Source organism: Grampus griseus, assembly GCF_964374135.1.
Source record: "Grampus griseus genome assembly, chromosome: 3".
NCBI lineage: Eukaryota > Metazoa > Chordata > Mammalia > Artiodactyla > Delphinidae > Grampus > Grampus griseus.
Genome location: NC_139019.1, coordinates 121,636,208 through 121,657,884, shown reverse-complemented (window position 1 = coordinate 121,657,884; position 21,677 = coordinate 121,636,208). Strand labels below are relative to the sequence as shown.

The 21,677-nt window shown below is 42.0% G+C and overlaps 1 protein-coding gene across 1 annotated transcript in view; it reads left to right on the top strand.

Moving 5' to 3' along the window:
- Window positions 1–14,001, top strand: part of PRELID2 (PRELI domain containing 2) — an 81,458-nt gene extending 67,457 nt beyond the window's left edge. Inside the window, exons 6-7 of the mRNA XM_082651083.1 lie at window positions 9,091–9,160; window positions 13,535–14,001. Of these exons, the coding sequence (XP_082507209.1) occupies window positions 9,091–9,150 (60 nt within the window). The 3' untranslated portion in view covers window positions 9,151–9,160; window positions 13,535–14,001. The remainder of the gene's footprint in view (window positions 1–9,090; window positions 9,161–13,534) is intronic.
- Window positions 14,002–21,677: the final 7,676 nt, after the last annotated feature.

Here is a 21,677-nt window from a genome sequence, read left to right as displayed (position 1 = left end):
GTTAAACTTCAGTTGTGTGCTTAAGCCCTGGAGCATGCTAATTAAATGCCCCTTGAGCTCTCCGAGGTGTCCAGCTGTTCCTCTTGGTCATTCTCACCCCTTCTGTCAGTGGTCATTTCTTATTCTGTATCCCCACTCTATGGTAGAACTTCATCTCTTGCTGAAGGACCCCTTGGTGTGCCCACACTGTGTGGGACTAGGGGCACCAGGTAGAGCCCCAAGCAGATGGTGGGGAGGACGCTGGGGTGTCTGCCTGTTAAGGAGAAAAGAAGCCTTGTATTTCATGAACCCAGGTTTGTTGGAGTGATATTTCTTGTCACTTTCAATATCCTCAGAATTCCATTTACTGCCTGGGATTTGACCCCTTATTCTTTGTCTAGCTTGCTTTCTTAGATTCTGGCTAAACTATTTTTTTCTGAATTTCCTTGGTAAAGGAAAATGGTGGGTTTTTGAGAGTTGAGTTGTTGATACCCAGTTTAAGAAGAATTTAAAGGCTATAATTAAAAATTTTCTTGATCACTGGCCTTTGGTGAGGATGTAGCTTTTGTTACTTTTAAAGACATTGATGTTTGTTAAAGTCCACTAGTTTTTCTACTCTTTGCACTTCTTGATATGTTTGAAATATTTCGTAATTTAAACAATTGCCGCACTCCCCCCAAAAAAGACTTGTTCCGTTTTTAAGCAGAATTAAAAAAAAACATTTTATATAAAATGTTTTTGAGTAGGTATTACCTGCACGTAAATGTTTTAAATTATATTTGCAGCAGAGCCATTTATGTTCTTTTGCTCTCGCGTTCTCTGAAAGCAGCATACCCTGTACTGACCTGCTGTGTGACCTTGGGCAAGCCGTTTAATTTTCTGAGTCTCACTGTTGTCATCTGTAAAATGAGGATAATACAGGAACCCATTTCAGAGAGTACTTGTGAGGAGTGAATGAGTTACATACATAAAATGCTTAGGAGCCGACTTGGCATACAGTAAATGATCAGTTGTTACTGTTTTTTAAAATATTTATTTATTTGGCTGTGCCGGGTCTTAGTTGCGGCATGCGGGATCTAGTTCCCTGCCTGGGGATCCAACCCAGGCCCCCTGCATTGGGAGAGAGGAGTCTTACCCACTGGACCACCAGGGAAGTCCCAGTTGTTACTATTATTTAAAAAGAAAAATGCAAGGAAATTATAGGCAAAAACTTAATTTTTTCATTATGACATGATAGACAAATGTTTAGCAGTTATAATGAGGCTGTTTTGGAGTCAACCCAACCTGATTTTAAATCTCCGTCCCCTCTCTGATAGGGTATATATGCACTGAAGATAAAAAGAGAATTATCTGGGCACCCATTGGATTTGTTTATTGTCTAGGCATCAGTTGAATTTACTTACTCTGTTAGAGACAATTCATTGATTAAATGTACAAGCATGCTGCTAACCATTTTCTTTCTCAGAATAGGGAAGAAACAAGGGGAAATTATGACTGAGCTTAAATCTGATGAATAGTGAAAAAAATGGCTAATAAAGGGAATTGATAGGAACCTTGCTGTTTTTTTTTGTTTGGTAGTATAAGAGTTGGTACAAGACTTGGTACTAGGACCCTTTGGTGCCAGGCACTGAGCCAGTGCTGCTTCAATGTAAGGAAGATTGTCTTACAGTTAGGCCTGAGACAGAGGGAATAAGGAGTATAAAGCATCCCATCCGTGGAGGTTTCTAAGCAAGATCACAATTGTCAGAAATGTCATGGGTGGATGTGGCACTGCATGGGAGGCTGGCTTTGATGTTTAAAAAAATTACTGATAATTATACCCAACAGATACACATGAACAAGCCATATTTTGCATGAAGTCTAAGTCAGAAAAACTGAAATTATATACAAGTCACATTTAAAAAAACTAAAAATGGAAATAGACTTATTGAGTCACACTGGAGGGTGGGAGACCAGTGACTAAATGCCTTTTAGCCAACAAAAGGTTCGTGTCAGATCAGGGTTTATATGCAAATTGGCAATAGGGAAATGGCTTTGTCATCTTCCATTGTGATATTTGATCCCAGGACAACTCCTTAAACTGGATGGGCCACTTTCATTTCTTTGCTGAGAGTTTCCTATCTGGACTAGATAATATAATGTGCTTTCCAATTTCTAGATTTTATTATTTTGGAATATATTCTTTTCCTTTACAAACTGTGAGATTAAATGTTCTCCTTAAGGAGAGAGGAAGCTTTATAATGTGAAGCAAAGACATCTAAATTACTGTATCAGTTTAATGTTCTGCAGTTACACCTAAAGATTTTGAGTTACTTATCAAAATAAAAGTGAATCTTACTCAATAGTTTATTAGCCCCTGTGGGAAAATTATATTGAAGTCATACAGTCTGTTAGGATATTCCTACTTGAAAAGCATTATATTTAAAATAATTTGTAGATGCGATTAAATATTGATTTGTATATTAAGAATGATGCCATTTAGTTTGGGCATAGGGCTGAAATACCTGCTTTATGTATCAGGCTTTTTGAACATAATCAATAGGGAAGGGAAGGAAAGCCCTTGCTGTGTACCCAGCATCATACTAGGTGTCTTCACACATGCAATCTCATTAAAACCCTACAGCCCCCAGTGTTGTAAGATGCTGGATCCTGGATTCTTAATCCAGATTGCCTTGGGTCAAATCAGGGCTCTACCTCTTGGTTATTGTGTGATTTTGGTCCAGATGCTTAATTTCTCTGAGCCTTGGGTCTCATCCAGAAGAAGAAAATACTCTCTAAGGCAGATAGGAGGGTAAAATAAGCCAGTGCAGATGAAGTACTCAGCACAGTTCCTGGCACACAGTATGTGCCAGTACATTTGAACTCCTGTTGTTTGGTGTTATCCTAGTTTTATAGATGAGAAATCCTAAATATAAAAGAATTGGACAGCATCAGATTAAAAGATACTTTATTGTGGCAAAGAATCTTTTCCTGGAGAAGCATTGAGCAGTGTTTCTCTTACCTTTTTTTTTTTTTTTTTTTGCGGTACGTGGGCCTCTTACTGTTGTGGCCTCTCCTGTTGCGGTGCACAGGCTCCGGACGCGCAGACCCAGCGGCCATGGCTCACGGGCCCAGCCTGTCCGCGGCATGTGGGATCTTCCCGGACCGGGGCACGAACCCGTGTCCCCTGCATCGGCAAGTGGACTCTTAACCACTGCGCCACCAGGGGAGCCCCTCTCTTATCTTTTGATGAGAAAACTGAATGCGGATTCCTCCCTTCTTCCCTCCCTGCGGTTGAAGTGGGCTAGAGGCAGATCAGACAGAGCCTTATGTTTTAAGAGCAGTGGAACACTGTTGAAGGGTTGAAGCAGGGAAGCGACATTTTCTGTTTTCTACCATTTATTCATACTGTTATGATTCTACATAAAGTAAATGAAAAGATTCTGAGAAAGTTTTATGTAAACCAACTTAATAAAAAAAGTTTAGATTCAAGAGGGAAGTGAGATTTTTAAAGTAAACTCGATGTGTACCTTTTTATCAAAAGGTGAGTGGTTTTATAATGCACACTTCAGCATCTGAGATTATGTCACTTTCTAACTCCTCTCGGCTAATCAGTATTCTTCAGGACTCATTTTAAGTCCCTGCTTTGCTGTCAGTTCTTTCTGCAGGATTCCCTTCCTTTTATCTTTCATCCTTTATTCTTTCCTTGTTTGGTTTTTTCTCGTTTCCTATGGCAGCCCCTGTTATCCTGACCTTTCACCACACTTTCTAGGATGCCAACTACTGGGCAGATCGCACTATAATTCCAAAATTCACACTCATCAGCCTGGCATTCAAAAGTATCAGTGGGTCCGTCTTATGATTCATCAACATTGAGCATGTATTTTGTGCCAGATTCTGCACCAGACAATAAGGATTCAAACGTAAGTAACTTCTGTTCCCTGTTTCTGAGCACCTTACCATCTAGTGTGGTAGACTTGTAAGCTGATGATCGATGGGTTGATTGACTGATTCATTTGTTCATTCAGTAGACATTTACTGCATGCCTTCTGTGTACTGGGCATTGTTTTCCTAGGGGTTACATCTTGAACAAGACAGACGAGGCCCCTAGCCTTATGGGATTTGAATTCGAGTGGGATTAGATGATCATGAAAGAGATTTAGATGAACAACCATTTACTGAGTGTTTACCAGAGGCTAGGTACTGTGGTAACCAGATCAGACATTATTTTGACAAATTCTTAGCACAAACCCATGTTACTATATTATCTCCATTCAAAGATGAGGCAGTTGAAGGTTGGAGAATTTAAGTAAAGTGCCCAAGGTTTCACAGCTAGCTTGGACTCAACCCTAAAACCTTTTCAGAGTGTTGTTGCATAATTACAGGGCTATTTGTGAGATGTTTTATGTGCTGTTGTCTCTTCCAGGAAAGAGCAGAACTAAGGTGGGAGGAAGAGTATGTGTGAGCAGGTGGGGAGTTTGCGGGGGAGTGGAAACATTGGAAGTGTAATAGTCTCATCTCCTGCTGCATCCAGTCCGCTTAACTGCACATGGACTGATGTTCCCACCCCCATGCCTTTTGTTAATCCCTCTGCTTGGACCTTCCCCTCACTCTGTACGTCACACTCATAACCAGGCTTGGGTCTTATACAAACCATTCACCTTCTAGCAGCTTCTGCAGGTCCTCCGTTCACGCAAGATCAGTCTCTACTTCCCTTCTTCCATTGACCTTTTTTTTGTTTTCCCAAGTGTGGTAATGTTTCTCAGAGGCTGTGTTGTTTTTCAGTTATTTTGCATTCCTCTAATTCCTCCCAAGAGACCGATGATGCCCTCTTGAGTAGAAACATCAAGTCTTATATGCATCTCATTCCTCACAGCAGCAGTGCAGTCTTTTACACACAATGGGCATGGATACTGTTTCCGGTACTTATTCCAAAGCCATGATCCAAAAGAAATCTTGTTTTCAGTGGCGGGAGGAGAGGTCTTCCAGTGCGTAATCTGCTTATCACAGTACCTAGCTTCTGGTAAACACTCAGTACACAAACAGTTGTTCTTCATCTAATTATGGCCAATCTTTTATCATTGTGATAACTAACTGAGCAATTCTCTTTTGTTAAGAGCTCCCTATATATGTGTCTTTTGAGAAGTGCTTTAGAATTTTGTAATTTTTTTTTTTTTTTTTTTTGGCTGTGCCGCACAGCTTGTGGGATCTTAGTTCTGCAACCAGGGATCGAACCCAGGCCCCTGGCAGTGGAAGCACAGAGTCCTAACCACTGGATGGCCAGGGAACTCCCCAAGAACTTTGTAATTTTTATAACGTCTAATATTACCCTCTTCTCCTCTGCTTGGACCTTCCCCTCGCTCTGTATGTCACACTCATAACCAGGCTTGGGTCTTATTCAAACCATTCATCTTCTAGCAGCTTCTGCAGGTCCTCCCTTCATGCAGCCCTCTTTGGGGACTCATAGGTAAATCAGAGCTTCTTAAGGAAGCATCAGTTGGATAACAGAATAAAGATAGCATCTGGATCTAGCCACATTTAGTTCCAACTTATTCTGCCTTCTCTTCAGGCAAGCTTTTCGTTTTCTGTAATAATCAGCTATTTTTCAGATACTTCTGGAGTGGGGAATTGGTGAAGTGTTTTGAATCTGAAAGACGTGACTCTGGGACTCCTCTGTGGGAACGTGTCTGGCCAGCACAGCCCTGGTATTAGGGAAATGAGCCTGAGAGGGCTCCCTTGTCTGTACCTTGGCAAATACAAAAAGATGGCCTGGTAACAGGGAGAAAAAATTCTCGGAGGGGAAGGACATAATAAAATCAAGCTGGTTTATGGTTTGTTAGTCCAAAAAGCTTTTAATTTAAGCTCTATCTATAAAGGTGGATCCACGTAATATTTGTTCTGCAATTCAGGCGTCACTGTGTGATAAGTGGTGTAAATTTAGCCCCTTTAAGCCTGATCTCTTAGGGGTTGAATTTTAAGCATTGAAACTATTCGAAAGGACTCTATCGATTGGGTTTTGATTTGGTCCTTCCTTACCAAAGAGACAGACTAAATAATGGCTTGGCCTCCCTGGTAGGTTTTTTGTTTTTTGTTTTTAATTCATTTATAGATCTCTCTCTGTTTGCCCCTGTTCTCCACCTTCTGTTTCTAACTGTTCTGCTTAAAAAGACTAAAGAGGTATGAGAGAGGGGGAAAAAAGGGAAAGAAAATCAACTGTCACAGTCTGAGCATAATTGATTCAATAAATAATGTCTTTCAATTCTCAAGGCAAACCCCAGCGTCTTCACTTATGTCAGTTAGCGCTCAGCTCAGTAGATGGTGGCGTTCTTAATTTAGACAGATGGGAAGAGCTCACCTGTGCTCACTTCCTAAGGAAGGAGTCTGCTTTTCTGGTTTTAAAGACATACCGACAAGACTTATGGGCCCACTGTGCAAAAAAGAAGCTTGCAACTGTGATGTAACATCGCTATTTTTATTCTTCCTGAAAACAGAAGGCAGGCATTTAATTATTGCTCAGGGGTTTGTTGAAACAAACAAAAGAAGTTGAGACAAGGGGAATGAAATCTATTAGTCTGTAAGTTCCATGAATGCAGGGACTTAGGTTTGTTCACTTAATCTCCAGTGCACACAGCAGGTACACAATAAATATTTGTTAACTGTTCTGTGGTTGAGTGAGAGAGAGCAGAAGCGAGCACAATTCAGATCTTAGGTTAAGAATTAAGTTAAATTTCATTCCACTGGTTGTTTCATCCCCCAACCCCTCCTTTTCCCCCTAATTCTTAAAAAGGTGAGTAGCTCTAAGAGTACAAGAGTATATACTGTATCTTCACAAATGATTAAGGGCAATTCTTTCCTCAATTCCCAGGCTTGCAGAGGTGGTATCAAGCTGCTTTTTACAAATTCTAGTATATGAGCTAGTTGTGCTTCAGAACCACATGAGCAATGTTTGCAGATTCCATGCCCCAGCCCTCGAAGTTCTGGTTGAATGGGTCTGGGTAGGGCTTGGGAATCTGTACTCGCTTTTGTGGGTTCCCCCAGTAGTTCTGGTGTGTGCCTGCACTATCCAGTCAACCTCCCAGGCCCCTTAGCTCTCTGGTCTAAGCTACAACTTTGTAAAAGTGATTAGCCTAAGGTACCCAGCAGAATAATTGGCAGGGCTGTGACCAGAACCCAGGTCTCTTGACTCTGACAACAGGGCTCCTGGTCCTACAGTCTACTGTTTTGGCTCACCCCACAGTCCGTGCTCCTTGGCATTGTCAAGATCCTTTAATTAATACTTCCTCCTCTCCAGCTAGTGGCAGTATTTGTGGTGACAGCCAGCTAGAATCTGAAGGACCTTCGGAAACCTCAAGGAAACGTTAGATTTTGTTCAGTGTACTTTGGTACTCAATATATCTTATTGTCTTCTCGAGGTGCATCCTCCTCCCGTGGCTCAGAACAAACCCCAGGTAAGAAGTCCCTGCCTTTCACTTGGAGGCCCACTCAGTGTCTCCCAGCCCGCCTGACCATGGCGAGCAGCTGGTACTTGTTAAAGATACAGCTCTCTGGGGCCTCCTTGAGTCCTATGAAATCAAAGCCTTCCTGTGCGGGGCCTGGGGACCTGCAGTTTAAGTTAGTGTTGATCATTATTATTCCCTGTCATCCACACTCCTGTCCCTGAGAGCATCGTGTCCCATTCCCCACAATCCAGCTTTGAGTTCCTAAACACCCCAGTTCATAATTACATCACAATCCTGCCTTTCCGTCTGAAGGTTCAGCCTCTGGTACAGAACTTGTCCTTGAAGGAGGAAAGAGGGAGTATCTGCTTCCTCTTTCTTCCAGGGTAGAATTTGACCGGCCGGGGTGGGTGGGTAGTCAGCTTGATGCGTACAAACAGCTCGATACATACAGTCATGGGGTGAGCCTTGCAAGGTTAAGGGGTGCCCTTGAAACCAGAATTCAGTGTCTGTTCCTTCCCTGGCTTTATTACTTAATAGCTGTATAACGCTGGGAAAATTACTTAACTCTCTTTGAATTTCTGTTTTTCTCATCAGTAAAACAGGGGTAAGAATAGTACTTGTTCATAGATTTTGTGTGTATTAAACAAGGTGTCCTAGTCGGCTCTCGGACACAGACTCAGATGGACATTTTTATGTGGAGGGTCACTGGAGAGGGCTCTCGGAAACAACTCTTGTAAGGGAGCGAGGCAAGCAGGATTAGGTAGAAGGTGACATTGAACTGCAATGCAGTTGTGATGTAGGTCCCAGCTGATCCCGTGGGGAACTGTGGCGATGGGATGCTGTTCAGAGTTGTCCCGAATTGTGGGCGGGGGCTGGGCCTTTCTACACTATACCCACTAGCCATGAGATGTGGGCCACCTCTGCAGAGGGCCATGACCTCAGGGAATGCATCTCCCTTTCGCTGAGGGTAGCTGTGTGCCAGTCTATGGTGCTGGCAGAAGGGGGAGGAGTGCCTGAGCCCTGGGGGTATCTCCGTGGTGCACCCTGCACCCACTACCTCAGATAATGCACATACGGACCTTAGCAGTGAGTCTAACACATTTGTAAGTGTTCAGTGAGCACAGGCATACCTCGTTTTATCATGCTTTGCTTTAGCACGCTTCGCAGATATTGCGCTTTTTACAAGCTCAAGGTTTGTGGCTACCCTGCATCAGGCAAGTCTTTCGGCATTATTTTTCCAACATCGTCTGCTCACTTTGTGTCTCTGTGTCACATTTTAGTGATTTCAGACTTTTTCGTTATCATTATACTCGTTATGGTGATCTGTGATTTTTAATGTCACTATTGTAGTATTAACTATTACCATGATTATTCCAGCTCTAGCAGTGCCACTCAGTAACTGGGCCACTTTCAGGAAGTTCTTAACATCCCTTGGATGGCTTTCTTGTATTTAAAATGGAAGATTCACAGTTCTGCTCTGCCTGCTTCCCTGAGTAGTTCTGAGCCCATGTGAAGATAATGTATGTGAAATTGCTGAGTGGAATTTTATAAAAATGTAAAGTATGACTACGAGCCTTTTCTGAAAAGACTATATGGCCATGGCTTGGATTCCTTGAAGGGAAAGGTGGTGATAAATGTAAAAGTGCTTGTCCGTGAAATGTGGCATTTTGATTTTTCTTTCTTCTCTCCATAGGGAATTAGAATAATGGAGATGCTGTTAAAGGAACAGTGTGGTGCCCCCTTAGCTGAATAAAGAATCATCAGTGAGTACCAAAAGCAAAATCAGAATTATTTACTCAAGCCATGTCTTCATGCTTATAAGCCTGAGTATTATACATCAGCCTCCCTAGGCTATTCATGTTGTACGTTTCCCCGTTACATGCGTGGGATACTGCCTCACAGGTTTTTGTTATCCGTTCTGTACCTTTATTTACTTGGTTCTTTGATTTTCAAAGCAGTTTTGTACTACGTTCTGGGTTACAACTGCACTCAAATTGTTTAAACTGTTTAACACAATCCACCATGATTAGCACCCTCAAGGTGGCATAGGTTTGTAGAGACTGCAGTTCAGAATTAACTGAAGCTTAATTTTATTGTCCTGAGAACAGTGAAAGGAGGGGTTTAAAATTGTATTTGGAGCAGCTTTAAACTGCTTCAACTGTTTAAAAGAAAACAAGACAGGGGCATGTTGATTGGCCAGTGAAATACAGACATTTTACGAGTCATGAATACTCCTCCCGATCTGGGGGCAGGGGTGCTCCCTGAAATGCTATTGAGAAGGATTCCAAGGCCTTGAGAATAACTCTCCACCTCTGGGTAAGAGTGCTATGATTGATTAGCGATGTCTGCCACAGGCGCAGGATAAAGATTATAGCACTTGTGCTGTAGCACATGGCACTTTTAGGGCAAGTGATGTAGGGTTAACAGATAAGCAGGGGGATTTTGGAATTACTTCCTTTTTTTATTTCTTAAGTTTTTATTGTCTGCCTCAAGGACAATGGTCTTCATGGTGGAAAGGGCAGAAAAAAATTATCTGAGAGACTCAAAGCCTAAAATAAATTTGTATAGTGGATTTGCGTCTTACAAGATTGATTGGACTTTGATTTTTAACGTCTGAGAGAAGGTAAAACCTTTGAGTAGAGCACACATTGTTGTGGGTAGTTCAGAATTACCTCAGATTTCCTTATGTTGGCTTAAAACTGGAGTATACATGGTTTTGTATAAGCAACTTGGTCTCTAATTTTGATATACAATAAAGTTTGAGAACAGTCAACCAAAGAGGAAGCACAAGGAATATTTGTGTACGAGGACCTCAGCATTCAAAGCATGCTGGTCAGGCCTGTGAATGAGAATTGGAGAATTATAAAGGTTTCTGCTTGTTTGCGGGTTTGACTCCATTCTGATTAATATCAAGCCTCTGTATACATAACACATACTAATACATTTATTTATTATTGGAACGGCTAAGCAAGATAATTTCATTTAGCACAAGCCCAGAACATGGCAGGTGCTCAAAAAATGTTGGCATGGAATCTAAATGTGGCGTGCTCCATCTCTGTATGTGGAAAAGCTGGGGAGAAGAACTTGCCCATATCCCCCTGTTTTTCCAGGCTGGCCTCCTGTGGGGCTCACCAAGCACCACTAGTACTTGTGCGCTTGAGCACAGAGCCCATCTTGTCCTGCAGGGTGGGGTCTACAGTCAGCTCCAAGTTAAAAGAGAGGGCGAGGAAACTCCACTTACAAGTGTACATTGGTTTTCAGACTTTAAATTAGTGATTTGGAAACTTTAGTGAGTATCAGAATCATCTGGAGAATTTGGTAAACACAGCTTGGTGAGTCCCACTCTCAGAATTTCTGATTCATTAGGTCTGCAGGGAGGGGAGCCTGAGAATTTGTGCTTCTAGCCAGTTCCCAGGTGATGTTGGTGAGGCTGATCCATGGAACACACTTTGAGAACGATTGCTTTAAATAAGTTCTCATCTCTGAGTTCGAGACAGATGAAACGCAAGCCCCGCGAAAGCTAATAGCTGGGGTTTTGAAAGTGTTGTCACGTATTCCATCGACTTTAGATTAATCAGAGGAGGAATGAGTTTCTTTGTGGGGCCTTTCCCTGATTTTAGCATCTCTGCTTCTGCTTGTTTGCCCTTTTTTCTTTTTTTCTTCCCCCTGCCTGAATGTTGACAGGCTCCACAGTGGAGCAAAGATGACTGAAAAGAAAAGAGTTGAGATTCAACAACAACTCGTATTTGAAATTATCAGCTTGTGTTTGTGATTTAAAGTGTTGCTAATGGGAAAGAGGAAACTAAACAAGTATTACCTCCTGTCTTAAATGACCCATGGTTTTGTTTTTTTGTTTTGCTTTTACTGTGATGGAGAGCTAAGTCATGAACTCAGGGCTTTGTATTTCCTTTTTTTTAAATTTTAATTTACTGTATTTTATTTATTTTTGGCTGTGTTGGGTCTTCGTTGCTGTGCATGGGCCTTCTCTAGTTGAGGCAAGTGGGCTCTACTTTGGTTGCAGTGCCGGGCTTCTCATTGCCATTGCTGTCGCTTCTCTTGTTGTGGAGCACGGGCTCTAGGTGCACAGACTTCCATAGTTGAGGCACATAGGCTCAGTAGTTGTGGCACATGGGCTTATTTGCTCCACGGCATGTGGGATCTTCCCGGACCAGGTATCGAACCTGTGTCCCCTGCATTGGCAAGCGGATTCTTAACCACTGTGCCACCCTGTATTGTTTCTAAAAAGCAACCAATTCCTCCTCGCTGAAGTGAAATAGTTGAGGTCTGGATAACTGTTAGTTTAGTGCAAGACAGGTGCATTTAATGCAACAGAGTTCCCGAAGGATTTACATAGTTGGAACTGTCATAATTTATGACCAGTTTTCTCAGGAGCAAATATGAAGTAAGAGGTGTATACTCTTACCACTTGGATCTATAATTACTGCAAATTAGGGGCTATTGCTGAGACTTTAAGCTTTTTTCAAAATCAGCTTCATTTAGGTATCATCTGTGCACAGTTAAAATGACTAATTTCAATGTAGGATTTGGTAAGTTTTGACACATATGTACAGTTATGTAAGCATCACGAAAAACATGATATGGAGCATTTTGAGGCATTGCTGTTGCTGCAGTGCTGTTGCCAGCTTATTACTTTTAGCTCATTTTCTTGACTGACTTTACAAAGTTTGGCAAGTTTGAAATACACCTGTTTTAATGGAACTTTTTATTTTCTCAAAATTATATCTACTGGAAGTGGGAGACTGTTTGTAGATGGGGGAACTACCTTTTATGAGCAGTAAAATGCTACGTTAAAAGAAAAGGCTGGGGGGGGATTAGCTCCATAGCTGTAGAGCAGAGGTCAGCCAACTGTAACCTGGGAGCCAAATCTAGCCTGTGGCCTCCATTTGTAAATAAAGTTTTATTAGAAAACACCTATGTTCCTGGCTATGTTCCAGCTACAACAGAAAAGTGAAGAACTGTGACAGAGATCTTACAGCCTACAAAGCCTAAAATATTTACTGTCTGGTCCTTTAAGAAAAAGTTGTCTCTCCCTGGGATTAGAGTTTGCCTAAATTAGCATCAGGTGGCCTCATGGTGGTGGTTTGGCCTTTTTTTAATGTAGCATTTGATCACATCTTACCTCTATTCCAAAGTTAATAGTGCAAGAGTTTATTTTTTCTGCATTAGCGCCAACATAACCACTTGGATGGTATTATTTTAAGGCATAAAAAAGCATTAAAATAATCACAACAAGGAAGTTAAGATACCAGCAATAGTGATCATTAAAATTGCTTCATAAAGTTCCAATGCATGTGCATGAATGGGGTAGGAATATAGGCATTTTGTTTAGCAGATAAGATAGCACTGGGATGTGGCAATAGCGTAGGTGCCGTATACAGTGTACTCAAATTTTGAGCTTTGGAATTTTGCAGTTCTTAATGTTTTAAAAAAAATCTTAATGTTTTAAAAAAACGGGCCTGCACACGTGTGCCTAAGGAGACATTATTTAATATTTTTATATTCTACCACATTTCAAATTTGCATGCTTTAAAGTCACATAGAACGTGACCACATTGTGTAGGGCACCTCACACTAAAGATGCTCCCTAGATCTCTCTGGCCTGTATATCTGAGTGGGCGTTTGATAGTTAAAAAGCTTAGAAAGTGATTTTGTCCTTAGCCAAAATGGAGGTGCATAAATCTCACTAGTCAGTGGGCTTGGGGTGTTGCTGCTGACACATCCATCTGATAGATTTTTGAGTTCCTGTCATTTTTGAAGAAAACAAGTAGCTCTGACATCTGTTTGTTCTTGCTGCTGGCAGTTGGGAGACTGGGCTTGGTGAGGTTCGAAAACACAGTAGAGTTCTTTCACATCGGAATGAGTAAGACCTTAATTTTAGCTAGATCTTAACTCCCCTTTGAACCAGCTCCTCTGGGCAGTTGGTAGTTTATTAATAAAATGAGGTGCTTGCTTCGTTTGAAGATCATTAGGAGGCGGAAATGCAATTTCTTCAAGAATTATCTGTAGTGATAGAGTTCAAGTGACTCTTAAGAGTTGCTTCAGAAAAGAGGGCAAATAAGTATTGATTGTTGAGACATGTTTATTAGGTGATAAAGCCTGTTTGCTTTCTCTTGCAGGGAAGCTGTGTTGTGTCTACTTTTGCTCGAGAATCTTTTCTCGGACACAACACATCCAAAGACACAGTTTTCGAAATACAGGTATAAGAATGCGGTGTTGGCAGCTTACAGAAGAGGAAACCTTTCTGCCGGGATATGACATGATGCACTCCCCCTGGGAGCCGACCTCAGATAGCGGCTCTCGTGGCGCTGAGACCTTCTGGCTGATTCTTATGGCATAATCTCTACGGTTTTACAAATAAAGGAAAAATCCCATAGAAGGTGATGTCTGCCCTTCTTCAGGATGTCCTGCTGAGTGCCTGGTGGTGGTGTTGGGGCAGCCAAGGATGGGCCAGAGGCATGGAAAATGCTGCTCTTGCCTGTTTGTTCTCTCCGTCGTTGCTCATAGGATTCATGAGAGGATTCTGGGGCGAATAAAGGACTTAAACCTGATACCTGATTCTTAGGTGGCCTGGAACAGACAGGAATATACTATACCTGTGTTGAAGTTAAGCCATATTCACAGTAATGTTGAAGATTCTCAGAAATCAGGAGCATTTGATTTCTCCCCATCAGTACTACATACCTGCCATCAGCTAGCTTTTATAATATAACACATGAACTGTGATTGGTCCTTAAAAGCACCTGGGGAGTGGGGAGACCGGCTCCTTCTAACTCATTCTGGGCTGTGGAGCAGATTATGTGATCTCTCTGTTTTTTATTGGGCAAATGGGGATAATTGGGCACAGGTCTTTCTACTTGTGATGATTAAACAAGGTTGTTTGGTATGAAAAGCACAGGTTTGGGAGTCAGAAGGACTCCTGTTTGCGTCTGAGCAGGGCCACGCAGCAGCTCGGTGATTACGTATGTAATTTAAAATCTTCCTTAAAGATCTTTCCTAGATTCCTTTTTTAGGTTTATAAAATGGGATTATAGAGTTAACCTTATGAGGCTGTTGGAACAATTGGAGATCATGTGATAAAGTGCCTCGCATGCTACCTGGTACACAGAAGTAAACAGAAGCTATTATTAGTACTTGAAACCATTTTGGAAATATACTTTTCTAATGTAAGGTAATGTAGTAGTATTGTTTGAAAATTAGGTGACGGGAGTTTGCATTCCCCATGATCCGAAGCCAAAATGTAAATGCACGCTACCTAAAAGAAAGCTTGAAGAGGGGCAATAATTTGGAATTCATTGTCTTAAGTTAAAACAAGTTGGGCCATTACTGGAAAGTCCTGGGGAAATTATTTTTTTTAATATTTGAAAAATTTTCCATTTAGTGAATGATGAATTTCAAAGCAATTGTTTTCTTAAATTTATTTTTATCTTTTTTTAAACTTTAATACAAGCCTGCCACTGTGAGCTCCTCTTATTGCATTTGAGCTGTTTGTGCTGCCTGAGTTTTGTGTCTTAGGATAATTTCCCTTCATTTCCTTAGTGTTTCATTCTTCGGTTGTGTTGGAGGGAAAATGAATGGTAGAAACCAGAACACACTTTGACCTTTTTCCAGTTAGTAAATGGCAGTTGGTAGGCTTTAGGAATAAGAGCGCATTTACACAAATAAAAGGTGACGTGAATTATCACAGAGGTGAGAGGCGAGAAATCTGTACTTGGAGGTTGACGTTAGAATAAACGTAATTCTGGGAGTTCCCTGGTGGCCTGATGGTTAGGACTCCAAGCTTTTCACTGCCAGGGTCTGGGTCCAGTCCCTGGTTGGGGAACTGAGATCCGGCAAGTCTCCTGGCACAGCCAAAAAAAAAAAGAAAGAATGAATGTAACCCTTCATACTCAACAACTTGCATTCTGTGAAAGCAGTTCTCAACCTTGACTGTCCATTAGAACCACCTGGGAGCTTTCTGCACTCCTGCTGCCTACCTTATTACATCTGGGACTAATAAGTCAGAATCTCTGGGGGTGGAACCCAGTCAGCAGTATTTTTTAAAGCTCCCTAGGTGATTCCAGTGGCCAGCGAACACTACAGTTCTGGGTGATTTGCAGATATTATCTGATTCCTTTCTTCACATCTCCAAGGTAGGAAAGTATCTTTGGAGTAAGAATTATTGTTAGAGTGAAGCACAGAGAGGCTGATTTTTTGCCTTAATTCCTTGAAGCTGACGTGGCCAGTGCAAATGCCTGCAGGGGTCTGGCAGGTGATGTGATGTGTGCAGCAGGCTGGTGGCCAGTGGGGAGACCCCAGGAGTACCGTGGCTGTGGTGAAAGGTGGGCAGCTGCTGCCCGGCTCCAGCACAGTGTTGCCAAGTGGCTGGTTTTTCTAGTTCTTCCAATTTCCAATTTTCCAGGAAAAGATAGTATTAAAAAAAAGAAAGAAATCACCCGATTTTTATGTGTTGGCAACGAATTCAGGATTGTTTAAAACATTGTGCCTGCCAAACAAAACATGTTTGCCAGTAGTTTCCAGCCTTTGCTTCAAGAGTGTTAAGGACCAGCTTAAACATCTCAGCCAACTTTTAAGAGATTTGCGTTTCCCTATTCTGGTTGTAAGCTGCTTTCTGCCTCTCCTCCAAGACTGCTTTTACATGTATTTTCCTCCCCATTCCCAAGCAATCCTCTGAACTTGCATCAGACACTTATCCTCAGTTTCCACCCCCCACCCCCGCGGGCATCCATTACTTCAGGTTTCACATATATGGCTTAGAAATCGTATGCTCCTTTTAAAATTAGTTAGGGCTTGTTAAACTTTATTTTTATTATGTGTCAGAATCTTCTTCCTGTGATAAAACATTTAGAAGTCCACATGTAATTTGATTATCTATAAAATGTCAAAACCGGGAGTATAGCCTTACTGGGTGCGTTAGGAACAAGGGTGGGAAGGGTTAGTTCAGAGATCTGACCAGTCTCCTCCTGAGTGGGTTGCTGAACCTACACACGGAAGGTGCAGATGTATTACAGTGATTCCCAGGCTTCTACTTGTACCAGAAATCCTTGGGTAGGTGGGCTCAACTGCAGGTTCCCAGGGCCTCCCCCAGAGATTCTGATTCATGGAATTTCATTTGGGACTCGGGGATCTGCATTTTAAAACGAGTTCACCAGGAGTCTTGGTTGTGCTGTTTCGCAGACCAGATTTTGAGAAACAGTGATTTAGGGGAGGTGTTTGTGGCCTCTGTGTCTTCTATCATTGAAGAAGGGTTTATAGTCAGTTGGGCCTACTGATCAATACAGCTGATCACTCAGGACATAATATAAAGTTCTCATGCACAGAGAAGCTGACTGAGGCTGTCCCTACATGGTTGAGGTGCTTTTTACCATGAACGGGCTTTTATGGTTTCAATCGTGGGAATAAAAAGGTGCTATATTCTTTTGATATAAATGGCTTTGTGTATTTTATAAGTAGTACCTGCGTAGTAATATCCCATTTATCAGACATTGTGGGTGCATGGTATAGCTGACTCAAGGTTATTCTTTTAAGTGTCACATCTTTTTTGCTCTATTTCTGCCATTTACACGGAGCTCTTTTTTTTTTTCACATCTTCATTGGAGCATAAATGCTTTACAATGTTGTGTTAGTTTCTGCTGTACAACAAAGTGAATCAGCTATACGTATATATATATCCCCATATTGCCTCCCTCTTGAGCCTCCTCCTAATTTAGTATACATTTCCCTGCTTTTGCAAACAGAATCTACTGAAGATAATGAAATCATTTCAGAGTCATCATTTATGTTTTGAATTCTTTCAGGTCCTATTTAGGTTTGTTAAAGCCCCTCCACTGAATGGCTCTGCTCTTTGAGTTTTGCCATGGTTTTCATAGTTTCTTCTTTTCCGTCACTGTTCCCTGTCGTGTCTCTCTTCCTTCACTCTGCCTGTCTCTAGGAACTTTGCTCTCCTTTACTATATGGAGTTGGGAATTGCTGTAATTGCATACTGTATGTCAAGTAACAGTAAACAGGAGCTGAGTCAGTCTTTGGGAGGCTTTTTTCAGCAGTGAAATGGATCAACGTTGCTGCATTGACTTGGTGACATTATTTTAGTGGCTCTGCTACTTCCTCTAACTTCCTCATCCTCGACTGCAGTTGTCTGATCTGTGACCTCAATATAACCGAGATACTGCTACAAATGATTTACTTAGATCTGTAAGCTGTTGTCTCCCCAGCTGTGTTAGTGTTTTTATATGTCCAGTTTTATAATGTGAAACGTAAGTAGATTACAAGTGAACATTTCTGTGCCAAGTTTCTGTGCAGGATAAAGTGTTTTTGATGCAGTGTTACTGTGATCTAGAGCTATAAATCAGTTGTATACCTGTGGAATTCAATCCTGCCGTCCTTCTGAAATAAAGGTGTCACAACTAATATTTATGTGTGAATTTTAATTTCTTGAGGGTATCACATCGCCTGGCAGAGCTTGTGTTTATCATTTGTAGTAGTGATTCTAGTCCTTTCAGCAGCCCCAGATAAGAGTGTTATACCAGCCAGATGATGTTAGCTCCCCACTTCCCCCAAGTTGAGCCGTTAACGTTTCTCCCAGAATTAAGCAGAAGCTGCTGTTACTGGGTGACAGAATGGGCCATGTGCTAATGGAGCAAAGGACCAGGATATGCGGAGCAAGAAGAAATGAAGCACAAACAGTGGTGTGAAGTCATGGGGTCCCAAAGGGGGAGGGAGAGACAGGGCAACTGCTTGTTGACCTGCTTGTGAGGCTCAGCGATACCTTCTGTACTTGGTTTCCGTGAGATTTGCCTTTATCCTTTTATTTGTCCGCCTTTTACTTGAATGTATGCGAGTGGATTTCTGTGCCTGGTTTCCAGAGTGCCTTGTCCAAGCCCTGTTGATGCCTTTCTTTTGTTAGAGCCTGAGGGCCTGTAGGGGTAGAGTCCTTGGTTCATCCAGCACTTACTGAGTACCTGCTGCATGCAAGAGAAAGGCAGGATTTGTCTTCTCTTTTGACTTGATCCAGTGGGTTTCCAGGAGGCTTGCACCTTCATTGTACTGACAGAGGGCAGTAATGGGCACCAATTGATGGTAAGATCAGACACATTTACCTCTTGGGTAAATCACACCATGATTGCTTAAAGGATGCAGAAAATAGCACAGGAGGCATAGCATAATGGAGAGCTTAGCACAAAATGTATAGCTTGATGGCCCCAGAGCCTCACCAGCAGATTGCACGGTTGTGTAATCATGTCTGAATTAGTGGGGGGCACCTCATCCCTTTTTGGAAGATAACGGGTTCTCTCCAGCCTCAGCCTTATATACGGAAAGGTGGAGCTGCCCTGCATGAGACCGCCTTCTCATCTGAGCCACACACAGTGCACAATGACTGCAGGGTGCAGGATTTTCTGGCATAAAAGTCTTTTACTTTCAGACTGTTCTATTACAGCCTGATCTGAGGACGTCCCTGAATTCAGGGCTGCAGTATCAGTGTCTTGTTTCCCTGATGTCTGGGTGGTCATGCTAACTAGTTCTGGCTAATCCTGCAGACGCCAGAACCTTAACATGAGCCTTGGAGAGACTGAGGCAGATAGAGGGGTAGAGTCCTAAGAATGACAAACCCAGTGTGGTGAGGACTCGGAATAAAAATTAACTTACAGAAACAATTGACAGAAATTTAAAATGCAGTATTTAATTTTTAACATGCAGTATTTCTTACATTCCTCGACTGCCAATAGGAACCCCCTGAGGAGCTTCAAAAATACTGATGCTTGGATCCCACCCCCTGAGATTCTAGGCTGCAGCCTCTGCATCAGGAATGCATCAAGCTCCCCAGGTGATCCTGATGCCATGGCCAGCAATTCTGTCAACTTCAGAAGTAACGTTTGTTCTCCCAAAAGGGGTTATCCTTAAGCTAGCTGGCAGGAGTTTACAGTATGAGAACTCTTTTTTTCTAATGTTTTGCCTCTAGTCCTTAAGAAAAATATAATTCACTGTCTAAGAAAAACGTGCTCCACTGTCTCTTAAATGCTAATAGAAGAAAAGAGAGCCTAAAAATATTTCACCATGCTCAGCCTGCTTTGTTATGATCAAAAGTTTGGGTTGTATTTGGTGGAACAGAATCCCGTGCAGGAAAAGGATTCCATAATAACTCAAGACCCTTACTTGTCTGAAAGGGTTAAACTGAGTAACTGTACTTCCAGACCTTAAGATGTAGTGCTCTGAGCTATGGACAGCCATGCTGTGCAGGAGGTAACGGAGAGAAAATAGCAGCCCCCATCCTGCTAAATTCAACTTCATGGAGCTCTTCTGCGGCATTCTCAGAGAAGGTTAGAGCCATTTTGTGCCTGCCATCTGTTAGGCTGCTGGTGGAATCATTACTTCTTTGTGTAGGTGCCAGGATGAGCATTTAGATCCGATGACAAAGGAAAATGCTAACTGTTCAGTTGTATGTTTTTGTTTTCCTATTTTGAGTTTAGGTGTCTTCTTAAATTCAGAAGTCCTTAAATTGTTCAAACTTTGAAATCATCCCATTGCCAGTTTCTTTAGAAGTTTAAGGGAAATTATTTTCTGGGCTGAAGCTCCTCTGTTATTTGTGTTTGTTTAAGGATGTAGTCGTTAGTGTAGTCAAAACCAAAGTCATTCTTGTCAGTCAGTCCAAAAAAAATTCCCCTGGTCCTCAGGACAAGAGGTTTACAAAAGTAGCCAGAAATATTTTAATGAATGAATTACCCCCACGTAACATTATTGTAAATGGGAACAGAATTTGGGGCAAGGAGGGGGAGAAATGTACAAGGTCATACCTGTCACTCATTAGGGTGACTACCAGGAAACCTCTACTGTCTGAAAGTTTCTTTCCCAAGTGACATTTCAGAGTTGGGGGATATAGCGTGGAAGTTTAGAGCCTTAATTCATGTCTTAAAAAAAATATTTCTGAACATATCCATAGGTACAGCGGAAAAAAGTTCAGTACAGTTCTTCTGGTATCTTGATGATTGGATTTAGAGCCTTTGGAAAACTTGGAGTCACATCTGAGGCACTAGATGGCTACGATTTTTAATTACAGTTTTAAATTGGATTAAACTATGCCTCAGAATACAATTAGAATGATTGTATGGGAAGTAGTATGGGAAGTAGTCTTTTTGTCTGTGTGAAGTTAGAGCTAGCATTATAACTTATTTCCTTAGGTGTTAATCGTTCTGTCAAGTGGTATGAGTCCATTTCCTCCTGGAAAAATAAATGCTAACAATGTTTTTGGGCCTTATCAAAGGCAGAGATTTTGCAGAGAAGAATTGGGGAATAGCAAAGTGCTAGCCAGACATTTATTTCCCTCGATCTGCCTCTGAAACCTCTTCCTGGGGTATCACCTGCCATAATCAAAGCAGGGTATGTAGTTGTAGCGGGCATGTATGGCTGTCTATGTGAGGGAGGTGTGAAGCCACAAGATAGACGGGCAAAATGTTCCTCTTAGAACATTTTTCTCAAAGATTTGTGGGGAAAACATTTTTATTAAAACAAATGTATAACTTCATAGAGGGTAAGATTGGAATGGATTCTTAATTTTTATTTATTTATTTATTTTTTGTGCGGTATGCAGGCCTCTCACTGCTGTGGGTTCTCCCGTTGCGGAGCACAGGCTCCGGATGCGCAGGCTCAGCGGCCATGGCTCACGGGCCCAGCCGCTCCGCGGCATGTGGGATCCTCCCGGACCAGGGCACGAACCCGTGTCCCCTGCATCGGCAGGCGGACTCTCAACCACTGCGCCACCAGGGAAGCCCAGGATTCTTAATTTTTAAAAAAGGAGACGTAGAAGACATTTTGCTTGGGACACTGCTTAGAAAGCTGCATTGTACGCAGCAGATGTTATATTAGGTTGAATATAATGGAAATACCAAAGGATGATAATTACTTATGCTCAGCCTGATAGAAGCACTTGCAATTAGTACATCCTCAAACACTGCAGGGCCTTGTTCTGCTGGGGAGAGGTCCCTCTTTGGAAAAGTTGGAGAAACCCTGATGTAGGCCACCTCCAATCCCTGGAACTCCCAGAATTCCCATGCCCCTCGGAGTTGGTCTTCCCTCCCAGCAGCATGGCCTTTGTCTGCCAGTGTCTTGTAATATAAAATGGGTAAACCTTGCCTTCAGGGGCATCACAGATTATTTTGAGGGCTGAGTTAATGTCTCTTAGTTGTTGAGAAGGAAGAACATAAGTAGGAAGAGCAATTATTGAATATTAAAATTGAAATTATTTTTCACTAATTTTTTGGGGGGCCGTTG